This window comes from Plodia interpunctella, chromosome 5, assembly GCF_027563975.2.
Source record: "Plodia interpunctella isolate USDA-ARS_2022_Savannah chromosome 5, ilPloInte3.2, whole genome shotgun sequence".
NCBI lineage: Eukaryota > Metazoa > Arthropoda > Insecta > Lepidoptera > Pyralidae > Plodia > Plodia interpunctella.
The window spans coordinates 5,314,380-5,341,087 of record NC_071298.1 but is presented as its reverse complement, the minus strand read 5'-3'; the positions used below and the strand labels follow the sequence as shown (position 1 = coordinate 5,341,087).

Below are 26,708 nucleotides of genomic sequence, written 5' to 3'. Positions count from 1 at the left end.
CGGTATAATAGCATTTGAAAAATATTTGCACTTTAACTGTCAATGATGTGAAGTGTCTAGGGATGGGCAAGTGGGAAAAATATCGATATATATCGAATCGATATTTTTCAAATGTACGATAAATTTAAGTAAATGTAACGTAATATCTATAATAAATAAATATAATAAATATCGACCAAAAAAAAACGATATTTTGATATATGGATTTTTTCGAAATCGGATTGGAAAAATATATCGATTTTACTATTTTCCTTTTTTTTAGAAATCGGATTGGATAAACGAATTTGATATTTAAAAATAAATATTGAAAATCTATATATCACTTCGATATTTTACTGAAAAAATATTGATGTTTTGATATATCGATTTTTTTTGGCCATCCCTGGACAAGATTGTGTCAATTATTTTTGGCATTGTCACAGTGTCACATTTTACAAAAATAAAAAATCACCTTATATTTTAGAATTCACAACAAAAACCATTGCAAGAAACCAAACAAATATTTATTTATTTGGTCTTAATAAGTAACGTAAGTATTAAAGTTTCATACATAGGTAAATATCTTGACTAGTAACTGGTGGCGCCGTAATAACTCGAGACATTATTTATTGTATAAAGTAGAGATAAGAAAAGTGATTTTATTTACTTTTTCTAAAGAATGGAATCAGCTGCTCGTCCATGTTCGATTTCACCGCCGTTGCCTCGAGATCGACAACCCCCCCCAGAACCCAGAGTGAGGCAGGCGCCCCCACAGCCTCGTCGTTCGACTGCCCAACCTCCGCCTCAACCGAGGGAGCGGCAACCTCCTCCGCAGCCAAGAGAAAGACAAATGCCACCATTGCCCAAATATTGATAATCAAAAGAAGTCAGTCCACACCACAAAGAATTCGCGCAGACAGGGGCACTGCTTTCTCTGACAATAACAAAATTGCCACAATGTTATTTAATTTTTATAGTTACACATTATTACCACAGGATTACTTTCGTGGCATGGACTCAGATGCCTGCTGTGGAAAGTAAGTACTATATTATCAAGCCTACCTTGCTGTTTTTTAGCAAAAGATTTTATAATTAAAACCCGAAGTAGCATTTAATCTTACCATCATAGTTATTGTTTTTGGATTTGAGTACTTAAGTACCTATAAAGATTTAGTATAATTGCAACACAAAATCAATTAAACTTTAAGGGAAAAAGCACAAAAGTGAGATTTATAATGCTCTAGATACTGGTACTGGCAGGAAATAATTTTTTTTGTTACATTTTTAGTGCCAGTTGTCCAATTGAACTACCTACTGGGTCAAAATCGTCTCAGGTGTCCCTCTATTGTTTCTTAATATCTAGTAATAAAAAAATAACCACAATGGTTCACAATATTTTTATCAACAGTACCATAAAGTGGCCTATTACATTACAATGTTAGGTACATAACAAACTGGTGGCTTGTCTCACTACTTTGTCATGATGTTAATTCCACATATTCTTGAATGCAATTTCAATTATTCTATACTTGTTTGGTGCTTTCTATTATTATATTGCATACTTAATTCTGTTCATCTAATCAAAAATATATATATTGTATACCATTATGCCAAAAAATAAATGTTAAGTTATCAACTTTACCAAATAATGTTTAAGTTTACCAAACATTATTTATTTACTTACTTATTGACATAACTTCGGTTTTTCAATAAATATAAAATTATATGAGAACCAAAGAAACAGTACTTTGTTAATGTGAATTTACCAATATTTTTGAGTCACTATTGACATATACACTTTTTATATGGTTTATTTAGGATAGTTTTGTTATTACAGATTATTCTAAAATATATTTTTTTATACAGTTCATTGTTTAATTTACATTATCGTATTTGTTATTGTGTATTTCGAAACAATTTTCCCAAGATATGGTCTCAAGAAATATTATCTACACAGTTTAGTTGGGCTAGGTACTGAATAATTATTTTTTTGCTAAAAATATAGAATAACAGATTAGGTAACTATACCCACCAAGACCCATGTTTGTTAATGACGATTTTGGAGAAAGAAGTGGCGCAACAAACTTCACAAGATTTTTGGAAGTCGGCAGTATACTTAGTTACAAAATGAATTTATAAGATATCTGTATCTGAAAATGAGTATATCCGTTTTATCCACTGAGGTACCCAACGCTTTTTGTTCTCGGGATGGTGGATTACAGCTCACTCGAGGTTAGACGACAAATTACCCTAGCGACATATTTGTTCGAGCTACTTCGGGGTAGGAACAGCCACCAGGTGGTGCTACAGTGGCTGGCGCTGAAACTGCCGGACAGGTACGTGTGGCGGCGACCTCCTCTGTTCGCGACTCCGCAAGCGAGAACGGAATTGTTAAGGCAAGCGCCGATCTCAAGGGCGGTAAAAGATCTGAACAAGGTCGCTAATAACATACGACTTGTTCAACTGTACTTTGACTGAGTTTACAAAAACTATGATACATGAATTATCCAATAGGTACTTAATTTACATGACGTCATAATTGATTTTGAATTTGATTGTTTTATTTACAACTTGAAACAAAATATTCAAATTCAGGTATACATACCTAATTTATGGCAAATTTGTACAAACACAAACGGGCGTAGTTTATTTTTTATTGTAGCCCATTGATATCTACATCCACCGCGTGGGTGGTGGAAGTACGAGTCGTCATTTTCTGATATTACTATTGTCTGTTTAATTTATCCGATATCGCCAGTCAACATGGGTCGTGCTATAGTCTTAATTTTTTTGTTACTTTTAAGCTTCGTATTATCTCGTCCGAAAAGGCCGAAGCGTGTCGAAATGTCGGAAGAAGTGGTAGATCGCGGCGCAATCAGATCTGGTTTCTTGAATTCTCCGTTCATCTTTCCTAGAGGATGTCCTGAAGGCTACCTTTTAGACCCCACTGGACAATGCAGAGAAGTGTGGGATAACGATGTTGGTGACCACGAAACTGCAGATTATAGCGATTTTTATTCTTAAATGATAAATAAGAATGAAGGCTTCATAATTATGTGCAAGTGTTTTTAAAACGTATGTAACAAATCTGTGACTAATTAAAAGCAGTATGTGTTAATCTGTCGTATAAATTTGTCTTATCTTCCTAATCTAGCGACGCGTCTGAGCTATTTGCTCATTAGTATTAGTATAAATTCTACTTTACCTTTTATCCAATTCCCAGTGCAAACCACGGACTTCGCTTCGATATCCGTGTTCCACTGTTATAATCAGTTTGTTAGGTTTTCAGTTGGACTGGAACCTAAAGGTTACAAAAAATATTTCTAAACTTAACAATACAGAGGTTTTATCAATTTAATCGTTTAATGTACATACAGATCCTATCAATATCGCTGTGGGATTTAATTTTATTGATTTCTTCATACACAGTATTCTTAGTAATGAAGTAGTTTTAGTCCGAATTACGAGGAATGAAAGGTGCGATGTATCTCCAGGTGTTCAGTTGGTCCAAGAATGGGTTCGCGATATCCACGCCTAAGGTGGATACGATGAAGGAGATGGCTCCTTGGAAACGGTTTACGTAGCCAATCAGAACTTCCTCAGTAATGGCGTTTACTATAGCGTCGATGTCTCCGCCGCCGATAACACCATTGATATCACACTGAAATATAAACAAGTTTTTTACAATAAGTGTCATTTTTGCCACAAGCTTTTATTGTCATTAGATAGGCATTTAACGCCTGACATGAAAAATCCATGTCCATGCAGTAAACCATTAAGGAGTTTACTCGTTGGGAGCCGATCTTGGGTGCGCTATATTGTCATGGAAACTGAAGTGACGTGGGAAATTTCAACTCTGTAGGACGGCTAGAAAGAAATATTTGATTAGGTACAGATAGAACAAGCAAAAATCGGGACGGAACTAATAAAATAATAAAAGCTTGTAAAAATAGTTTGAAAATCAGATACTTATCTCATACTTCTTACTAATATTATCTTATCTGGCTCTATGAGGGCGTCGCTACTGTTTAATAACTTTAACAAGAAAGTGACATTTTAAAATTACTTGAAACTTAAATTTGACGGCGGTAAACACGAATATAACTTTGCATGTTAGACCGTATCTAACCACCTATCATGTATTATGATATGATGGACGGAGCACCAAGTATCTTTCTGAACTATTGAATGAGCTACTTACTACCTATGGGTTTTTCTTCAAATGTGTTATTATATTCCCTATTTGGGATACATAGTCGGCCAAATATAGCGTGTAATCGGCTTAATACCCGTGCAATAAACAGCACGCTTTTACCTTAAAACTAGGGATAGCAAAGGAAGCGCCTGAGATCCTGTCCAGCAGCACAGAGGCTCCATCCTCAGACTGCTTCAGGTGAAGTATGGCGCTTACTCTGAAGTTTTCGATAACAAACCTGCAAGAAAGAGTTGTTATATATTCAGTATAGTCAAGTATAAATACATTCAGTATATACTTATTCTCTCAGTTATACCAAAAAGTGGAATCAATTTACGTGGGTGAACCTTCCTGGGATGGAACCTATTCAATTTTAACCGCACATTTTTTGATATTCATTTTAATATTCATTGCAAACGAGCGCTATTTTAAAGCCTCTCTTGTTGCTGGATATTACAGAGCAGATGATCTACTTATTACTATTTGCTTACCTACTCGATAAATCTAATAAAATTCGAATTGTGATTTGGCTATGTGGGCCCATTGGCAATAAGTAGGTAGATAGGTAATAAAACATATTTTTGTATCTTTGTGAAGATGTTCTTAAAGTTCATTTTTGTTTATTTTCGTAACGTTTTTAATCATTTATTAATCTTTAGTACAAATGTTAGAAAATGAACAAACCTGGCAGGGCCCTTTCCGTATAGAGGAATAGCGTTGTAGAGGTCACCGACTAAGTCGTATTCACCTGGAAAGCACAAAATAATCAAAAAATTCTGTTCTAATTCTTTTTAATTATTACTTGTAACAAAGTACATGAAAACCCACCTGCAACAATGTCTAAGTGTGGGAATACGATGTCCAAGTCAAACGTCATACTCCTCAGGTCAAGCTCGCTCTTTGGCACCTCGAAGCCACCAAAACCAGTTATCAAGATATCTCTTAGTTTCATGTCCAAGCTGGAAGTTATTATATAGTAGTATAGATGTATTAATTTTATGCACTTCTTTCTTATCGTTTATTCAAGTCGCGTATCTAGTGGCATAGCATATGTACATACTTACTAGTGAACTAAACTATCAACCAGTGTGCAGGTTTCTTCACCGTATGCACTAATGCAAGGGCCACCCATGCCACTTGACATTGCGATAAATTGACGCGTGTTATATACCCGCACTAAGTAGATAGGTACTCGGAAACAGTACTTCGAAAATCCATATCCTCCCTTTACTGAATAGGTAACAACAAGTTTCCTAAAGAGTATTGACGTCAGGTAGGTCGTAAAACCATAGACAAATAGGTTTAAAGAATTTATTCTCATAAAAAGATTACATTAAATCCACTTACATGAGAACAGAATTAACAATACTTAAACTAAACTAGGATGCAGTCACCGCATTAACATTTTAGACAATGGGCAAACAAAAGGTACAGAAAATCTTATTATTCCCTTATGTCAATGTAGGTTTATTATTATACAAGTATTTATCAACGATATACATTTATTTTATTCAGGATAAATAGCAACAGTTATATTTGAATAATATAATCGTGTAGCTGTGATTTGAAACATTGAAAGGACTCCGCGTTTTTTATATTAGAGGGTAATTTGTTGTACAAGAGTGCTCCTTCAAAAGTGATGCTTTTTTTCGCCAACTTGGTACGTATCTTTGGTAATACAAGTAAACTTGGTCTACGTAATTTGCGTTTAGTAAGTTGTGATTTTTGGGTAAACGATAAACTAGTGTGCATGTTTTTATTTAGTATCTTCCTAATTAGAATGCAAGTATTATAACGATAAAGTTGTTGAATGTTCATTAATTTTGTTTCTTTAAAAATCTTTGTGGTGGATGTTGAGTAGGGATAGCAGAATAGTGCTTTTATTACTTTGTTTTGGGCTCTTTGTAGTTCTTGTAATCCGGTCTTGGCGGCAGTACCCCATATTTCTATTAAATATAACAAATGGGACTTTACGAGCGAGTTGTATATATTGTACTTGAGTTTTCTAGGAACACATTCATTTATACTACGGAGTGACCCTGTAAGTGAAGCTAACTTATTTTTTATGTATGAAATTTGTTTATCCCATCTTAAATGATTATCAAGTCTAAGGCCAAGATATTTCTCGTGAGCTTTCTGTTCAATAAATGTATCATTAATTTTTAGAGAGTTATGGGGGGGGATTGTTTTATTTTTTGTCTTGAATATAATATAACTTGTTTTAGAAATATTGATGGTTAATAAATTGAACTGAAACCATTCGAACAACTTATCAAGATCCTGTTGAGCTTGTGTTGTAGTTTCATTTAAACTGTTACCTATATAAAATAGACATGTATCGTCCGCATACAAGGTTACATGACCATGAAGACCCAATTTTGGAATATCATTTATATAAATGAGGAACAAAAGTGGTCCTAATATGGAACCCTGTGGGACGCCATGGGTAATGAATCGAGCCGTACTTTGAGTATTATCAATTTGAACTATTTGTGCCCTATTTGTTAGATACGATTTGAACATTTTAAGAGCAACGCCATTTATACCAATGCATTCTAACTTTTGTAATAGTAAATTGTGACTAACCGTATCAAAAGCCTTTTTTAGGTCAATAAAAACACCCAAAACAGACTTTTTCTGGTCCAAGTTAGCTTTTATCTTTGTTACCAGATCGATTATAGCTGCTGTCGTGTTGCTTTTCGGCCGGAAACCGTATTGTCGAGGTGACAGGAAGTCGAGAGTGTCAAGATAATTTAGCAAATGATTATATAATAGTTTTTCTAGTATTTTAGATATGACCGGCAATACAGAGATCGGGCGGTAATTGCCTGGGTCGTTTATGGCCCCAGACTTAAAGATAGGTGTTACTTTCGCAATCTTTAAGGTATCAGGAAATACACCATCGATCATCAACTTATTGAAACAACGCGACAAGGGTTCTGAAATTAGGTCTTGCAAGCATTTTATAATTTTTATACTGATTTTATCAATTCCACAACTAGAATTTGGGTCAAGGTTTTGAATAATCGCTTTTACATCTTTAGCATCGCATGGAGGAAAGGCAAGCAACTCATGTCCATTCGTATTTTGTGGCAATATAACAGGGTTGTATTCGCTATTATGATATTTATCAGGTATTTGTTCTGCTAATATGGAGCCTATGGTGGAAAAGTATGCGTTAAAAACCTCACATAATTCCGCTTTATCGGTAATTTCTTTAGAATCTACTAAGAGTTTTGGACAAGAACTGCCCTGATTAAGTTTGTTTTTAGCTAGATCGTTGATAAGAGACCAGGTTTTTTTGGGATTTCGTGAACAGTTTGAAAACAATTTTAGATAATAAGATTTTTTTGTACCTGAGATTAATTTAGCTACTGTGTCCCTTTTTTGATTGAAATTCTCTTCCAGACTTTTGTTTCCAGGGGAATCTTTATGTTGCCTCCATAAAAAATTTCTTTGACTGATGGCAGTAACAATATCACCGTTGATCCAGTCCTCTTTAGGAGGGTTCAGTATTTTCGTTTTTATTACTCTGTTGTGTGATATGCATTGCTTCAGTTTATCGTCAAGATCTTCGTATTTATTTGCTATGTTTTTCAAATCATATGATTCCATTTCTGCATATAGAGTTTTGTAGTCTACTGCTTCATATACCGATCGCATTTTCTTAGGTGGTTTGTACCTATTCAATTGGAAGAAAAATTGTTTATGGTCTGACATAGATGAATTGATAATAGCAAAATTGGAAGGCTCATTTTTCAAATCACTGATAATGTGGTCCAGAATTGACTTTCTTGAATCTGATACTCTTGTACAATATTTTTGGTGTATTTTATTTAGTATTCTGTGACCTGATTCCTTCAACGTTTGTTTGTATTTGGTCAAGTTTTTATTCTTTTCCAGTAGATCGATGTTGAAGTCGCCAAATATAATTGATCTTTTCTTCTGTTGTAATTGTGATCCAAAGGTTTCCAGAAAGGTATTAAGGTTTGTATGACCTGGTTTATACACGACCCCAATATTGAGTGTAAGCTTCTCCAAGTGGATCCAGAGGTAGTTGTTTCCTTCCTCATATGTTGAACTAATCAGATAGTGTTTTAGGTCGTTATGTATGAAAGCTGATACTCCGCCGCCTTTGATATCTCGTCTGCAATTGTAATGATGGGTGTAGTTCTCGATTTGTAGTCGTTGGGCCTGATCTTCGTTTTTTATCCAAGTTTCCGTCACCAATATTATTTGAATTAGAGTTGGCATTGATTTTAAAATACACTTTAGTTCGTCCAGTTTTCCTTTCTTTTTGATGCTTCTTGCGTTAAGATATATACACGATATTGCCGATTTTTTTGTTGCTATGCGTCTGTAGTCATCAACAATCTGATATGTTATGTTTTTTAGGTTTTGCTCGATGAGTTTTTTTGGTTGTTGTAGTTTTTTGAGATAGCTTTAACGATGGTTGGTGTTCCCTTTATGTACTTTATTATGAGATCATTTTCTCCTTCATTTTTGCGCTTTGCAAATCTCCAAAATTAAATAATGTAAGGTGCCGCCACAGTCAATAATGGACTGGATCAACGTGAGGAAGAGAGAAATATATGAGATAAAAAATAATGATAAAAACACAGTAAAATACATGGTCAACTTTTCAGTTTCATTGCGAATGATAAGATACCTAGTACTATTCTGACATCCTATGTCGTAGGTCTGTAATAATAATGAGCTCATCATGGACTAATTATTTGTCCGACGTATAATAAATATTTACGTATAAATAAATACGAACTTGATGAGTCCAGCTGGGATGTAGAGGTGGTACTCCTCGACGACGAGTGGGTCAAGGGGCGGGAAGCCGAAGATGACGGAGCCGTTGTTGATGACGCGGCGCACGTACGCGATCAGCTGGCGGATCAGCGCGTTCAACAGGATGTTGCGCTGCTCGGGGTTGTTGTTGATATCCGCGGCTAAAACATTGTTTTATCTTCTTATTTTCTAAAAATGGTAAAGGTATCTTAAGGTCGCAATTATATATATTTCTGTAATCTGCTAATCAAAAACTATTCAGATCAAAACATCCATAGGTACTAATATCATAAGTCTATTTGTCCGTCTGCTTTTTTCGCGGATTTTGATGTTTGATGTGAATGTAGTTAAAGACCCTCGTTCAAATATAGGCTCCTCCTTAGATTATTTCTAAGTAGGTACTTACCAACCTACCTAACAATTAATAATAATAGCAATATAGTAAGGAACACACTTTTTTATCTTTTGTTTAACTCTTACTTATTACAAACAAAGGTACAAAGTAAAATTATTAATTTACCTGACATATCGAACTGCAGCACATCTTGCTTCTGAGAGCGGGGCGCGGCCGCCGCCAACGCACACAATATAAGTACCAAAAATAGCTTCATTCTGAAAATTGTTTTGCCCTTTGTAAACCACTGAAGAAACATATGCGTAACTATTAAATATATTTTTTATATTATAAATACAAAATATATTTAAGCAGCTAGAAAATACAATACAGCCAATTAGGTAGGTACCAAAGTAAAATTTAAAATATATTATGATCATTTTTTTCTTTATTTTATAACTATACACTTATTGATGTTATTTAGTCTCAGGAATAAAATTAGATATAAAATAGTCACTAGAAAGTCGAAGACATATAAGTAGCATAAGTACTCATAAATAATCAAATCTTTCAAATCATCTTTTGATGATTTGAAAGAGTTCTTCATAATATGATCAAAAAAAAGGAAAAAAACTCACCTTAGAGTTTCACGATTAAGAAGCTACTGCAGCAATCCTTGACAGTGGGACTTATTAAACTAATTGCTATCTACGAAAAACAGATCATCGGCGATTTGCGAATTTTGATAAATTAGTCGAAAACATTGCCGTTATCAATAAATCACTGCCATATTTTTATTACTAGCAGCTCTGTGATTGTATGCAAATTTTATTTTTGGTTTTGTTGTATGCAGAAATAAAAATAAATAATTAAATTTGTTTGCGTTTAATCATTACTTTTGGTTCAGAATCATCAAATGAATAAAGATCAACGTAAGGGATTTCGAAGAAAACATTGTATCCAGGATAGATCAATAGTGATAAGATCATGTACCAAGATGAAAAAATTTGAACTATAGCATAGAATTAAGACAAAGCTTTCATAGGACGTATTTGACAAGAACAGGATTGGAAAGGTCTATGGTAACCAAAGCCTGATTACCCTAACCCTTAGGCTAAATAAGCTGCAGTCTAAGGGTTAGGTATTCAGGACGCGAGGCCCAGGGGGCGCCGATCGTACATTCGCATACACTGTTGATCATCATCGTATCATTGTACCTATGTACCCTAAATATTTCAATTAGGCAGACAAAACACTAAAACAAAATGCAACTAAATTTATATTGATCTGCGAACATAAAATGTTTAGGAAATCCTGATTAAAGGGCGCATCATCTTAATGAGCTTAGGGCTGTAAATATTTTTGATCAGTCGCTGATGTGATGAGTATCTAAATACTCCTAGGTTTTTTCTAGGTAGAAATAAATCCAGTTCAATATAGTTCAGAGAATCGTGGCGAGTATTTGCCAAGTGTCAAACTTGTCCAGCGTAGGGTTGAGCAGGTCTACGACAGCCTGGGCGTAGAGAGACGAGATGTAGCCATTGAAGCGGTTGATGTAGCCGGCAAGAAGGTCATCCATCATGGTGTTGAAGATGTCGTCAAAGTTGTCGTCGTATTGAGTCGTCGACTGAAATTACACGGACATGAGAACCCGTCTTAGATATGGCGATTAGTTAAATAACATCTTTGATTCAATTTCAGCATTTATTATGCACAGATGGTTTACTTACAAAAAACTTTTTGATATTGAAATTGAAGTTGTCCACTCTGTCAATCAGTATAGACTTTCCATCTTCAGAAGGTTTCAAAAAAAATTTCCCAAGCACCGTCAAATGGTGCATTTCAATGCTGAAAAAGTGCAATTGTTTGTTCTTGAATAGCAATTGGTGGTAATCTACAAAATAATAACACTATCTATACAAATGATAGCCAAAGTAGCCAAAGTGATATGAATGAGAATGAAATTCATTTTTTAATTGATCAAGTGTGTACTTACATAGATAAAAAGAAAAAATAAAATAGTATAGGTACTTACTTAAACTTTCCGTGACCTTCCAAAGGTATTGCTGGCCATATATGGCCTTCCATGTCATATGAGTCTATAAAAAGTTACAATTAAAAATATAGGTTGTATAAAATATGGAGGGAACGTCAGGTTATTGAAAATAGGGTTAATTATACAAATAAGGATTTAAGTAGTACGAAGCAAGGATATATAAGTAGCAAATTTGGACAGGTATAGGAGTTTTGCCGTGTATCATTTGAAATAATCAAAATTATCAATCTAATTATCAACCAAAAATGTAATCAACTAATTAGTACAAACCTGAGTAAAGTTTAAGTCGTGGATAAATGATTTTAGTGTCAATAGAAATCTCTGTTGCATCAAAATCTGTCTTTAACACGTAGAAATCGGCTAAACCCGTGAACCTGGCCTTCGTAAGGTTTGCGTTGAGGCTGAAAGACAGATTTAGGTAATGGCAGTACTTACTTACCTAGATACATTTTCGAGCTCTTGTTCATGTCTTCTTGTCATGTTTGATATGGTTTTAAAGACAATAACTGATTGCATATGTTGTCGGCGCAACGTAACGATTGGTTGTTAGCCGTAGACACCGTATAATACAGAATAGATAACGACGATGTTGTTGTCATAAAAAATAGAAATAAGTTGGAAAATCATGCGTGACCAGCTTAGCCATAGACGGCCTAGGCATCTAGGGTCTGGCCTTGATTGAGGGCCAACTATCGGTCAGTGCAGCGAAATGTCGGTTGTGTTTAGTGTACCGATTTGGCCTATGATTTTTAAGCATATGAATTCTGTATATAACATCAATTATCTACCTGAAATACTTTTTTGAAAAGTTGACATTCAAGTCACTATCGTATGGATCCATAACCGGCACGCCTTCCTCCTCACTGCCGTTTCTGATTAAATTTCTCATCATCTCAAACAACTGATGAATTATAGCATTCGTGGAAAATCTTATAGGGTTTGAGACATCTAAAACATGAAATTTGTCAATTATGGTTTATTGTCGATTATCAATTTTCATTTCTTTTAATGTGTAAACAGTAAAATTATAGAATATACTGAATCAAAGCTAAGTTAGATTTAAAAATACTAATGATACTGTAATTAGTGAGTAGGCATATTTGTATTTAGTATACATACTTGCAGATGTCGGATTACCCAAACTGATAACAGAAAAGAGCAGAGTTAGTGACACAAACTTCATTGTAATAATATTATTTTACAGTGTGCACTTATCGAACAGTTAATTCAATGTGACTTTATTATCAGCCCTAAATATACTTATGTACATACTAGTTAACGATTAACTATAAAGGTTAATTTCGAAATAATATATTAATCGTAGATAGAAAGACGATACTGATTAATAACAAACAGATATCCCTACCTATCTCCTAGCTAATGTAAATAATCCAACTAATGTAAATGATCTATCAGCAACTTAACAAAAGTGGTGAACTTACTTTGGGACTTTCTGCTTATCGAGTGTGACACTGCACTTAGGGAATCGTGCTGTATTTTAATTTATTCCTGTCGATATTTTTTAAGATTTCCCTCAATGCAGGTAAATGTAGGGTCGGTATATAGCTGTATACATAACAATATCATTGGTCCTATTGGTATCCATAAAACGCTATAATCTATTTTAATGTCAACGAACCACGCCGTATTTTAATTGAATTGAATTAATTTTCCCATCCTGACAAAGCAAAGTGCCCACAATGTCGTGCCATATGGTCCACATAGGGCCTTGACATAATTCAACGACAGAATGGACGAAAATTCAACGGCATTATCAGCTCTCAAATCACCACACCTTTTCCCTATCTTGGATAAGTTTATGAGCTGTGCGAAACTGCGAAGACAATGGTTTTCATATACCAAAATATGTAGCTGACTTAATCTCTTGAAATAGACAAAACAATATACTAAAGTTATGATTACAGTTAAGTACCTAACAGTTGCCTACCGAAATGCACAAAAATATTGATCGGTCGACACCTAGGTACTTCGACTATAAAAACTGCTAAATGTATCTGATATCTATACTATACAAGGTGTCGCAATAGGTATGTACGAAGTGTTTAGATTTTATTCTATTTATTATTATTTAGATTCACGTTAATATTCAAACTTCTAAAGAGTAGTTTTCACTCACGTCCACCATAACGAATACGAGCACTATAGGATATTCCATGTAGTACGTATTTTATACCACTTCGTATTATGTATTTTGTAACATCCTGTGTACACTAGGTAGGTACCTAAGTATACTTACTTCATAAATAGGTTAGCTTTGACGACGTTCGACGAAATGTCGAATTGCTCCATCGACAGTTACCGGGAGATTTATGACTGATGAACGATTGTGCTCATTCGGCCAGATGCCAGGAGCAAATGTGATCGGCCGAGCTGATCTTTAAACAAACATTGTCAAGTAACAGCGAATGGAGATTAAATGTTTTTCTCAATTTTTGCTTGAGTTAGCACTGAATTCTTTACATTCCAATCTCAGAATACAGAAAATTGATATGATGACCCGCTTTACATTCTAATTAACCATACGACTTCTTGAGAGTATTTAAAATTTGAATTCTGATGATAATGCTATTTGTTTGATAAGCTGTATCGAAATTAAAATAGTTTAATTTCAATAGTTAGATATTTTATGATATTCTCATTATTTTTTTACTTATAAACCTAGGGATATGACATGGGGCACTATTTATCCTGGATATCCCACGGAAGCAGAGCCTCAGGGCGCTGCTAGTCTAGCTCTATAAATGAAACACCATGGCATGGCCTCTAGGGACGGCATCAAGGAACTCGCGTCATTAATGTTAAATTGTATTAAGTTGATCAATTGTCCCAAATAAAATAAGAGCGGATATTAAATACATGTTTTAAATAGGTCAGCTTGAGAATATAATGTGACCGCCATGGTATTGAGGCCGTGACTACTATAGGTACTGGAACTAGGCGATCTTAATTAAATGATATGTTGAATTTTACATGGCCTAACATTTGTTACGTTTATTATATAGGTGGGTACGTAATTAAGGGTGTATAATTCGTTGCTAGTCTGTGTAAGTCAATTCCTAGGTTCTGGAGCAAACAAGCTCTGTTTTTGAGCATCATATATAAACTTTTTTGGGTAAAAACGTTTTTATATGATGTTCATAAATAGAGCTTGATTGCTGCAACTGATGTTTGCAACGAATTATACACCCTTAATTGCGTCCTCGATAGGTCACTATAAATATAAAGTTAAAGAAATATTATATAAAGTTTAGGGTACTTAGGTACCTTTCTTTTTTTACCAGCTTTAAGCTGTTTATTTGTAAACTAGGCATCATGTCGTAGTTTAATCGACTGGGTATACTTAAGTATCTATAGGCCATCACATTTAATTAGCCACCTTTTGATCACCACCTCATTCAGTATCAGCTCAAGAAATAGGTGACCATAAACCAGAAAATGTATTTTAAATATGCGACGAATGAGGTAATAAATGCTCAATGGTATGGGTTTACCAAATGTCTGTTTTCTGTTGCTAACAGTTTATTTGTGTGTGGCCATGAACTTATCGGTTCTGATGATTCCATAGACGCGTGTTGAGAAGTTGATTGGAACGTCGTAATGCTAAAAGAAAGTACCTACTTAACTACCTACTTAAAGTTTAGTTTAGTTAAGTTTTATTTTAGGTGGCTAGGTATATCTGAAAATTTGCTACCAAACCAAATTTTACTTGTCACTATTTTTTTACAATTTTGCTAACTACCTATATGTATGGACTCGAATGAGTAAAACATTCAGGGATTTAAATAGGGAACTACAAATAAATGAATAAATCACAAACTATTAAAATAATTCTATCTATTTTGTTTGTGACTTATTAAGAAAATCTTCTCAATGTAAAAGTGCTTTTAAAATACAATTATGCCATAAGAAAATAGTACCTAACAGATTTGACTAGCTGTTAACAAGTAACAAGTAAAAGAACTACCTAGATACCTACTTACTTATGAGTTATCAATGGGCAATATCTTATTTACCCACTCATTACGTAATATAAATAGGTATCTAGGTACCTGTATAGTTTTAGGTGTCACACATGCTTTTCAAATAATTTTGGAAATAATAATGAGATGAAAAAATTCGAGCGGAAATCGAACCCAAATTCTAGACATTTCATTTTATTATTATTTAAAAAAAAATACCTATCGCCAGTTCATCCAAATCCCAATAAGTACATTTTTATTGATAGGTACTGTAGCAAGTATTTCAGTAGATACACGAACGCTGCTATTTATTCCACTTCCACGGGCTCCAAGTCTCTCAGTAATCTCGATCTCCCATGCCACCATAGCCGCCCGGTGCTCTCATTTAGCGGTTAATAATAAATGTTCGCTAAAAAATGAATAAAGAGAAATAAAAAAGTTGAAGTTTAAAAAAATAATGACTATGTGAAATGTTTAAAAAATATTACAATAAATGAAATTATAGTACCTTTTACCATGATTTGGAGAAATATAGCGTTTTGTGCTGTAGTAATTTTTGTTGTGGTGAAGTGCGTCTTAACCGCACCCGCTTATCATCATTGTAAGTATTCCACTTATTATAGAAATATTTTTCGGCATTGTTTATTGTGTTATTTACCCATTTTAAAAGATGTTATGACCCGATGATTGTACGAATTTTCGTAGCTCTTACATATCTAAATCTATATTAATCAAATGAAATAAATATTATTAAGTAGGTACCTACCTACACAGGGTTGTCACCTGATGTTATTCCGATTTTGCATAGATATAAGAAACATTTAAAAATAGATACGGCGCATGAGTATATTAACAAGCAGATGCTAATACTCCTAAAAGGAAAGGCCATGGGAATTTATTACATGGACTTAGGCAAGACATTCCTTTTAGCAGTAGAATTTGCTCTCGACTTCGTAAGCGCGAAAAATCTCATCCGAGTTTCCGTCGAAATCTAGTGTTTATATATTTCCGAAGGAACTGGGTACCTACTTAGCAAATCCCAGCTTTTTACGCCCAGCACCTAGTTTTTGGTGTGCGTTGTCTGTCGATCTGCTGTGGCGGAGTTTCATGTGATTGAGGACATGAGCCAAGGTTCGAAAGGAATCAACTTCCCTATGAGATACTTAGATGGCTATATCTAATTTAGCATCAATTAATGCATTCAACCGTGCCAAAAACATTATTTTTCATTTCTAATTGCATAAATATCAACAAAAAAAAGTAGATTTTAACAAATTATCTAGGTACCTAAGTACCTACCTACTGATAAAAAGATCGCGACGAATATTAAGTACCTCCTCCTTTTTTTGAAGTCTGTTTTATTATTAACCGACTTCGACCGAGCCAACCGAGATTATTTTTAATTTTCTCCAGAAACCAGCTAGTTTCTTATTTTTAATTTTAATAATGTGTTTTTAGTTAGAAACTTATAAGGTCTCAAGTATTTCTTTTTTATTCGTAATTGTTTTTTCTTTAGTAAAATCTAGGACGACCACTTATTCAATGAATTCTATTTTTAAAACTTTCTCCCCGCCACAGATCTTCCCGCCCATAATCCGGAAGTAAGTACCTAATTAGGTTCTGCATAAAGTATACTAGGTACTCTGAGTGAAAAAAAAAACGTCTTTTGTAGGGCGACTTAATAAATAAATAAAGTAAAAATATTTTATTACAGTGCGAGGACCACAGTACACAATAAGCACGTCTCCAGACCGGAAGACGCCTTACATCGAGGTTCGCAATTCCACCTACCACGGTTTCGGGCCGCGGGAGGAAGCCAGAGCGATGTGCTCCGTCAAAACCCACGAGGTCAATGCCACCGCCAATGCTACCATCACCAGGCGATTGCACGGAGTAGTCACGTCTAGTAAGTAATTGATCTTATTAGAAATCGACTGCCACTACGAACACTATCGAAATTGCAAAATGCATACTTTACAGTAGAGCAGTTCAAAGTTATATTTTGGTGTAAAGCATTGAATTTTAAATTTAGCGTGGAAACTATTATTTGATTTGATAGTTAATCTTGTACATTTTACTAGTAAGTGATCACGATTAAATTATTTTCTATATTTTCTGAAAATTTTCATATTCGATGTTTTACGTCGTCAATACTAAACAGAATTTTGTCGAAAGTGGCAGATTCAATAGTATTCAATGATATAAAATGAATTTTCATTGTCGAATCTGCCAATTTCGATATTATACTTTGAGGATTTGTTAGCAAAAGCAATCGATTCGGTTAATATCCATTGTGTAAGTACTTATTGTACAATTATTATTTCATTGACCGATTTCTAAAAAAGAAGTGGAACTGAAATAAAACATGTGGTAGGTATTAAACGCTTTTAATACTTATAATTTTAATAAAACAATTAACTTATGAGATCTTGCAAGAGTTATACTTATCTAATAGAAAGTCTATTAACTTGTGTAACAGGGTAAGTAGTCCTAAATGAAGGTAACATATTTTTAAAAAATAAAATAACACGACTACTTCAGTCTTTACACAAACAAACAAAATACCCTTAATTTGTTCATAACAAAGTAAATAAGTTCTAACTTGGCTAGAACAACTAAATAAAAAAATGAAAATCAACTTCTTTGGATATATCAAATCAAATAATGGCTTGTAATAAAGAAAAATAACGATAATTTCCTACTTCTGCCAAAATAAAATAAAAAATATTTTTTCAATAGAAATTATAACAAGTATTTTGTTAATTTTTAATGAATTGTCTCATCCTCATCGCTCCCTAAATCAAAGTTTTCAATTTGTGTCCTCTTAAGATTTTTGAAAAATGAATGATATTGCTTAGGAATATGTCCTGCTTCGCATAGATAAATTAAATCATTGTATTTGGCTTCAGGAATAGGTAAACTACCTGAATACAATGGTTTTAACGCATCATTATTAGTTGCAACAATGATTTTCTTGTTGCGACGAGTCTGCACTAAAGTATTCAACTTCATATAATCAGATTTCAAATCATATTTATACAAAATTATATTTGGTTCCGTTTTCTCTATGCAGATTTCTTTAATGTTGCTCCACTTAACTTCTTGATTCAAAGTGTTTTTCTTAAAATTTCTATTTTGCAAAAGTTCTTTTAAATCATACAACATATCTTGGGACACCTCTATGACTTGATATGGTTTATCATTAATTTGTGCCCATCTAACTAAAGCGTACCACTGATCGGGTGTATAAATTATTTTACCCTTCGCAGATCGTTCAATAAGAGCATGGACGCTATCTGCTTCTTGTTGGGTATGACCAGACTCTAGAAATCTATGGGTTATATTAATATTGTACTTGTGACTAGCGTACATGTAAAGACTATACACTACTCTATTTCTGTTTTGTCCTGTACAATTATCGGACCAGAACCTTACGTCTTCTGCACCATTAGCTACTTTTTTCTCTATGAAGTCCAACAAACAGCTGCCAACTTCGTTTGCTCCTCGTTTACCTACATTTTGAGGCCACAAATAGCAAGAAGCTTCTATTATATATTTCAATATTAGAAAATGAATGACACTTGTCACATAAATCTTTTTTTGGGATGAACAATGCAATGGATTCTCAATGTCAGATGCTGAAATTAAGGAACTAATACTTGGAATATTTAAAGAGTCATTAGCTGTTTGCGGGGTTGTTAGGACCTCGTCTATGTTTTGTATTTCATTGTTTAGGGCATGGTATGGTGATTCGCAGCTGAAGTCTTGTCCTGAAGAAGATGACGGCATTGGTGTATGTTTTTGGTTGGTATTTAACATGTCATCTGGTTTAGTTACGAGATTCAAGGTTTCTTCAGAGGAGGCTAATGGTATAGGTGTAACCTGAATTACACAGTCGGTCAGAACATTGCAGGACTTCTCGTCAATACTAAAAGTAATCTCACCAAGCCTTGGAGATGATATAGGAAATATTTCGCACGACTTCTCGTCTAGACTATAACTAATCTCACCATGCCTTGGAGGTGAATTGGGAAATATGTCGTCATAAATATTATTTAAAACTCTACTTTCTTCTTCGGTGTACTCTTCATAAGGTACCGGAGATTCTATAATGAATAAAAAAAACTCTTTTTAACAGTAAATAAAAATAAAAAATCGAATGTACTATTCAAATAATTTTGCAGCGAAGAACAATAAAGTAATTGGTAGATTCGATAAATGGGTTTCGTAAAACACTGTTGAAAGTGCCACTTTCGATAGTACTGAGATTTAAGTTGTATTAGTAAACTATCGAAACTACCACTTTCAATATTTCTCGGTAAACAATTATAAGTGTACACTATCGAATCTACCACTTTCGATAGTTTATCTTTTCAATCTTAATTTTAGCTAAAGGTTAATAAAAAAGCAAAATTGCATATCACTTTAAAACTATCTAATCACTTATTATTTTACGCTGTTAATGTACAATACACACTAATTGAGTAAAAACTAGTAATAATTGAGTAAAAATGATATTTTGAAATAAGTAGGTGCGGGCGCTTGTCATTTGTTTCATTTAATGATTCAAATTGCTGCTGTTGCTCGGTTCCCTTTACCAAATTGACTAGGTGTCTACCACGCGTATTCATGTTTATATGTTTACTTAGAAAATACTATTAAATTAATATAATCGAACTAAAACTTAACCTAACCTAAAGGCACGACCTCACTCATTCACATCGCGGCGAACACTAGCGACCCGGGTAGTTTCGCACTGCGATCGTAAACCATCGTGGTAGAACAGTACCGAATGTGCCGGAATCGATTGTGTTCGTCGCTCACAATGTGAAGAAACGATATTGTTCGATTCAAAATTTCATTAATCATATAATTTATAAAAAAATGATAAACTCTCCTAAAAGTCTATTATTAACTCTATTAAGAACTGCAATAAAAAAAAAAACGCGATTTTGCAATTTCGATAGTGTTCGTAGTGGCAGTCGAAATGATGGATCAATGATGTCATTCTGTTTTTCGCAGAATGTTGCCCTGTAATTAGGGCGAATGCTCCAACTAAATTTTGGGCTGTCTAGGCTCCTAAAACGGAATTGACCAGCTGTTGTTGTTGTTGTTTGTTTGCAGATTCAGACAAATGCGTGTATCATGTTGCCGAATATGGAACTATAATAGTTGCATAATTGTAGTTTGATAGATGACCTAGCTTTACACAATTTTATGTTGTTTGACGTTTGTTTTTGTTAGAATCGGACTGGATAAGCAAAACCTGAAAAGATTTTAATCTTTTGGGTTTTATATGAAAGCCCCTCGAGTGGTTGTCTATGTGTTTTAGTTAGGCGTTGGAGTCCAAGATTCACTTCCCTACTTTTTCTTCTCCACTTCTCAAGATATTCGGCATCCTTATTGTCGAATGATCGGATTGGCACGCATATAATCCTTAACAGCCTTTTATCAACTGTCAAATATTTTTTAAATAATCATAATAAGATATTATCTGGGTCTGGTGCACAGTTATAAGAACATTACATAATGTTTTTATATCTGTGGTCTGGTGACATTTATATTATTTTCTCAGGGGAGCTCCACAGCGCCATCCAGCGGCTAGAAGTGATCATCTTTGGGCAGATGCAGCAGTTATGGCAGAGCCTGGACGCGCTCCGAACTCATTTGACGAACGATATGAGAACCTCATTCCCCGACAGACGGACAGTCTCATTTCGATACAAGCCTGGCATGACATAGCAAGAATTTCCAAATTTTTTAAAGAAATTTGCTAAGTGTATTAATGATTTAAGGAAGAATATGACCTGACAGGTCATACATATTTCGGATAATAAAGTTTGTGCTATGGAACAGCTTAATCCGTGCGTTAAAAAAAGATGTGCCGAAAATTTTCAATCGGACGTTCTGTTCAATTCAACACTGTTTTATCGCTTACTACTATGGATAAAAAAAGCCCATGGAAATGTGTAGGTACATCACAAAAGTTAAAATTTCGCGGATTCAAACGTCCGTATTAATGTGCTAACTGGATTTGACACTAGGGGCGCTGGCGTGGAGAAATATCCATGACCAAGACAAATTTGGCGATTGTTTCTCTGAGCAGGTTTTGCTTTAATCTCAGCCAAAACTGGCGGCGCCAACTAGTGAGCGAAGAAACGGTAGACCCCCATATAACTAATTTGTTTCGTATATACACAGTCAGTAAAAATAAAACAAATGAGGTAATAAAGTTCAATTTATTAACAATTAGTAACCTGAATCAGGGGGTAACCGACGAAGTTCTAAAACATGTCTGACTGTTCGAACTCCGTCGGGAATAACAATAAAAATACGTTAGTTTATAATAATTAAGTTAAATGTTTGTAAGTCTAAATGCCAGTATTAATAAATATTAACAAATTAAAAAAAAAAAACAATTTAAGTATTATGCCTTTCATATCCGCCTCCTCAAATTATATTAGACGTTATACATTCATTGCGACCATTTCATTTATTTATGATAGTATGTACTACACTTATAAAATATTAAAGTATTGGACGGATTGTCATTGTCTTTTTGATGGGATTTTTTAAATATTATTATAACTAAATAAATCAATTTATTATATGTTCATCATCAGGAAAATCTTATACACTCATATATTCTTTGATATTATATGTACTTAATTAAACAAATCAGGTTTCGAATTAAATAGGCAACCGGACAAATTTTTGATTTGATACCTCTTTGAATAATGTCACAATTATAGAATCATAAGTGAAAGAATCGCTTTAATAAACAAAATAATTCCCAACATCATATAAATAAGAAAAAAAAAACATAATTTTTTTACTATACTTCTCTTTCTTTTACTAAACTTACATTTTTTATAACGCCCATAGGCAGGAAACGACTTTTTCAAAAAGTTAGATCTTCAGTAAATTAGTATTTATATTGACGCTGAAAAATCGCATAAGTTCATGTAATTTAATCTATCATAATATTGCTTATACTTAATTTTTACTATTTGTCCAGTTCCCTATTTAATTCTAAATATCATGGTGTACTGAGATTCATTTTTCGCGATAAATTCCTTAGCTAGGCAGCTTGTTCATTAGTCGATTAACGACAAGAATACTCAAAAATTATGCGAGTAACGCATGGAATATGTTTATTTTAACTTCATAGTAGACTATTTCTTATAAGTCAAAGCCTGATATGTATCAACTAATGAGCTAGCTGCTTTAAAAAGGTAGTGTTAATAGAGTGCTTGATGTTAAAACCATCAAGCTGCGGACGCTTGGAGATATCTTCGCAATTCCTCTTGTGTGTCGAAGATCATGACAGGGAAGGGAGAACCCGGTACATGACGACCCGCCCATCTCACCTCCACGCGGTAGTCACCGGGTTCGGTGGGTGAAAACTGGTGATAAAATAAAAAAAATAATTCCTGATACTAAATTATGGCTAAAACACGATTAGTATTAATTTTAAAAAAGATTAATAATAAAAAAAAGATCGAAACCAGTTCATCCGTTCAGATGTGGCATCGTAGGTACCTATGATACCACCCCTCTTTTTGCATCTGGGGGTTAAAAAGTACGGTATTAAATTTCAATTACAATTAAAAAAAAAAATAAGCTGCTTGTCTCTTGTGTGATGTATAATGGACGCATCTATATGACACTTTCTATGTATTGTGTGGCGTAAGACTAATTAAAGAATTTATGAAAGAATATTAATCTTTGTGTCTGGAACGCTTGAAAATAAAGATAACAACACAATTAACCTCACTCAAAGATTTCTTTATCAGATAATAAAATGCCGGCTATACACTATCGTCGGATTCGAACAGCTGCCGACGCGAATGCATGAGCATTGCGTTGTTTGTATGAGTGTTTTAATTACCGTAATCAAAAACCGGCAATGTACGCCGAATTCGCCATTTCGGCGAACTGGTCCGCGATAGTGTGGAGCCGGCATAACAATTTAAAAATCTATCTACAACCAAAGCTACCACACAAAAACATGATAGTATTAATTATTTTATCATATCATAATAATGAGTATATGATAGCGGCATATCAAGATGCTAGTACCGACAATCATGATGTATGGGGGACAAAAGTAGTGGATATCTGCAGCAGCTTGATATAATCTGTGCGATAGAAGTTGTTTTCATTAGTAATGCGATAAAGGTTAATCTTTTGGTTGGACAGGTGCGTCAAAATAACTACTGCATTGGTACATAAAGCGTTTAAATTTGTAAATTCGAATGAACACTTAGGATTAAAATAATGTCAATTGATTCTTCGTTTAGTCATATTAAAACACTAAACGTTACAACTGAACATAAATAATACATTTTTACTTATAAAAACACTGAAATAATAACATTTTTATTTTTATGCGTAATATGGGACTTCCACGAATCATATAACACGTCCACACGTCTCTTTTTTACACGATGTTTAGGTACACAATATGAGGAAAAGAGACAGCATGTTGTCGTTCTTAACGTGTTGGTAATTTTCGTCGTATGCCTTCAGCTCAGAGTCTGCGCATGTGTTAGACTATGGTGAGTACTTTCGGAGATGATTCGACATCGGAAAATACCTAGGAAGCTCAGGTGTGTCACTTACATCGTCAATGAAAATACGGGTCACTCACTATTTCTCACGTAAGATTGAATCAAAATATTATCAGTTACCTTGCATAGTATAGTGCGGTCCTTCTGGCTCTCCCGTTTCATCTCGACGCGGAAGGCGCCCTTGGGCCCGCGCACGCGCACCGTGAGCTGGCCCGCGCCCGCGCCCTGCGTGTCGCACCAGAACCGGGACTGGAATGTTGCCAGCACTCCGGGCTCCACTCCCGACCCGTACACTCGGACCTACGAGGTAAATCGTATTTCTTTCAAAAAGTCTAAAATAAATAGGTGTATTTTAATTTAAAAATACAATATGAACAAAGACATATATGTCATGTACGTGGCAATAAATATTATGTCGTTTGTGGCTGCAAAAATATTATAATTAAAAAACTAAAACTGAACCGGCAATAAAGAAACACAGTTTAAAAATGGAATCTTACCTTGGACGGGTCCGGCGCACCGGCAACTTTGAGTATGAAAGGCGATCCAGGTACATGTTCTCCAGCAAACTGAATGCTGAGTACATGGCGACCCGCCTCTGCTGGCTTCACGTTCAATGTGAACGTGCCGTCGCCGTGTTCGTATAGTTCGCAGTATGCCACCTGGTGGTAGAAGAAGTTTAGTTTCACTATTTATTTAAATGATACAGACACAGATTGCAATCAAAATAGTATAAGGTGTACTTAGATACTAGATTGTATTCTAGTTACATATGTATGCATATATAGACGATCACAATTAATTTATGTGTAAAGTATTTTTAAAAAGAAGTTTGAAAATTTAATGCTATATTTGTGTAAACTAAAAAAAAAATAACTATATAAAAGATAGAGAGAGATAAAATATTGACTATATATTGAGAAAAAATATAGAATTGTAATGGCGATATGTAACTATATCGTATGTTAGGAATCCTGTGTTGGTTCAAGTAGTGACCTTGTTAGGGCCGGTGCAGTGCGCCGTCAGCTCGCCGGGTCCGGCGCGGCGCGTGTCGATCCAGGACCGGATCTCGTGTCCGACCACGCCGGACTCCAGTCCGGTGCCGGTGCACGCCACACGGGACGCGTCGCCGCTCTCCCCGCCGGGAGACACGGCCACTGTTAGCGGGCAGCCTGTCAGATAAAACGCCGTGAGTATTGTATGCACCAAATTTTATTCTACTTATTTACTTGAAAAGTTAAGATGCTTGCAGAGCGTGGTCAGTAAATCGATTTCCCATACAAATGTACCAAAATAATGTTCAGGAATTTTTGAACATAATTTATTCTGTTGTCTGGATTAATACAGTTTTAACCTACGAAACGAAATCTTTTTCGAAATTTTCCCCAACTTAAAAATACGCGATTTTCATTTTGTATGACGAAAGACGACCTCGGTGGCGCAGTGGTAAAGTTCTTGCCACTGGACCGAGAGGTCCCGGGTTCGATCCCCGGTCGGGACATAATGGAAAATGATCTTTTTCTGATTGGCCCGGGTCTTGGATGTTTATCTATATATGTATTTGTTATAAAATATATAGTATCGTTGAGTTAGTATCCCATAACACAAGTCTCGAACTTACTTTGGGGCTAGCTCAATCTGTGTGATTTGTCCTAATATATTTATTTATTTATTTATTTATTTAAATATGATAGTATCATGGAAAAGATGTTTTAATGCGAATTTCAAGTGTGATCAATAAAAATGAAAACACTCACCTTTGACCAATCGTCCGGCCCACGTGACCCTCAACTGGTGGTCCCCGGACCTCCGCGGGGTGTACGTGGCCCGCCACAGCCCGGACCCGGCCGCCGCCAGCGCCACCGGCACCGTGTCCCCGTCCGGCGACGTCAGTGACGCTTCGGGAGCGCCGGGGCCGGCTGCACTGCCATCTTGAAGTGAAGTTTTATGGTAAATATTGTTGGTGGGTTATATACTATCCCACATGTTAATCCATAATGGAAGGCGTGCGTTCAGCGTGTGGATGTTAAAAATGGCTGAACAAATCCGAAAATACATTGAATATTTCATGTTAATAATAGATCTGATTTATAGATTGGTTCTTGATGGTCCGTGGATCCCTATATATCCGTGGACCAGGAGACCGGAGTACATTTTGAGAGAGAGAACCGTTGCTGTAAAGAAACTATATCAGCACTAACCAACAGTGAATACAGCGGGTGTGTGAGGCGCGGCATGCGCCAGTCCTCGCCCAGCCAGCGCCACGCGGTCCGCAGTCCCGGCCGCCGCCAGCAGCGCCCTCCGCGGAGCTCCGGCCACTAGGGCTCCGTTGTAGGTCAGCTCTAGCTCGTGTTCGCCCGCGCCTGCGCCCTCGCCTGATAGAGTGACCACTGCGCGACCGGACACTGTCTCCACACCTATGGAAGTTACATGAAATTTATAATATAAAACGATTTAATGGCGTATGTTGAGGCGCTTTGTGGCACACTAGCGCCACCATCATATTTTAATTAATTCCTTTTATTTTTTAACGTATAATGCTGGATAAAGGCCCTTATTCTTCCACCCGTTTCGGTCCAAGGAAAAGTATGGTCATTCTTTCAAAAATTTACTAAGGTCACCCGCCATCTACTAGAATTAAGTCTACTAGAGTTTAGTAAGAATTTTTGTATAAAGTAATATACTTTTTGTATAATACATGTGGTCAGAGTTGACCGTTTTCGATTTATTACTCACTATAAGCAGGTTCTAAATCGTTCTCATGTGTTTTATAGTACCAGATTTTGTTACTTGG

General features: G+C 35.1%; 4 protein-coding genes and 1 long non-coding RNA gene across 5 annotated transcripts in view; 2 read left to right on the top strand and 3 right to left on the bottom strand.

Annotated features, from left to right (window-relative positions):
* Positions 1-387: 387 nt before the first annotated feature.
* LOC128669918 (uncharacterized) lies at positions 388-3,095 on the top strand. Its single transcript, XR_008404707.1, has 2 exons — positions 388-529; positions 658-3,095. It is a non-coding gene; the product is annotated as an uncharacterized LOC128669918 (long non-coding RNA).
* A 224-nt stretch (positions 3,096-3,319) lies between these two features.
* On the bottom strand, positions 3,320-10,048 carry LOC128669916 (uncharacterized). The gene is made up of 7 exons (XM_053745148.1): positions 9,944-10,048; positions 9,492-9,583; positions 8,955-9,132; positions 5,003-5,133; positions 4,859-4,922; positions 4,295-4,412; positions 3,320-3,640 (listed from the first exon to the last, which is right to left on the bottom strand). Exons 2-7 carry the CDS (start codon positions 9,580-9,582, stop codon positions 3,431-3,433), a joined length of 792 nt encoding a protein of 263 aa, XP_053601123.1. The 5' UTR covers position 9,583; positions 9,944-10,048; the 3' UTR covers positions 3,320-3,430.
* A 126-nt stretch (positions 10,049-10,174) lies between these two features.
* Positions 10,175-12,612, bottom strand: LOC128669917 (uncharacterized). The gene is made up of 6 exons (XM_053745149.1): positions 12,481-12,612; positions 12,150-12,309; positions 11,632-11,762; positions 11,341-11,404; positions 11,036-11,153; positions 10,175-10,932 (listed from the first exon to the last, which is right to left on the bottom strand). The coding sequence occupies exons 1-6, from the start codon at positions 12,542-12,544 to the stop codon at positions 10,747-10,749; spliced, it is 723 nt and encodes a 240-aa protein (XP_053601124.1). The 5' UTR covers positions 12,545-12,612; the 3' UTR covers positions 10,175-10,746.
* A 3,061-nt stretch (positions 12,613-15,673) lies between these two features.
* LOC128669684 (uncharacterized) lies at positions 15,674-21,804 on the top strand. Its single transcript, XM_053744689.1, has 3 exons — positions 15,674-15,942; positions 17,056-17,247; positions 20,917-21,804. The coding sequence occupies exons 1-3, from the start codon at positions 15,858-15,860 to the stop codon at positions 21,081-21,083; spliced, it is 444 nt and encodes a 147-aa protein (XP_053600664.1). The 5' UTR covers positions 15,674-15,857; the 3' UTR covers positions 21,084-21,804.
* The window catches only part of jbug (jitterbug), a 67,017-nt gene continuing 61,875 nt past the window's right edge, over positions 21,567-26,708 (bottom strand). The window contains exons 49-54 of the mRNA XM_053744688.1: positions 26,116-26,331; positions 25,672-25,845; positions 24,911-25,086; positions 24,415-24,576; positions 24,035-24,214; positions 21,567-22,747 (exon numbers count right to left, since the gene is read on the bottom strand). Of these exons, the coding sequence (XP_053600663.1) occupies positions 22,610-22,747; positions 24,035-24,214; positions 24,415-24,576; positions 24,911-25,086; positions 25,672-25,845; positions 26,116-26,331 (1,046 nt within the window). The 3' untranslated portion in view covers positions 21,567-22,609. The remainder of the gene's footprint in view (positions 22,748-24,034; positions 24,215-24,414; positions 24,577-24,910; positions 25,087-25,671; positions 25,846-26,115; positions 26,332-26,708) is intronic.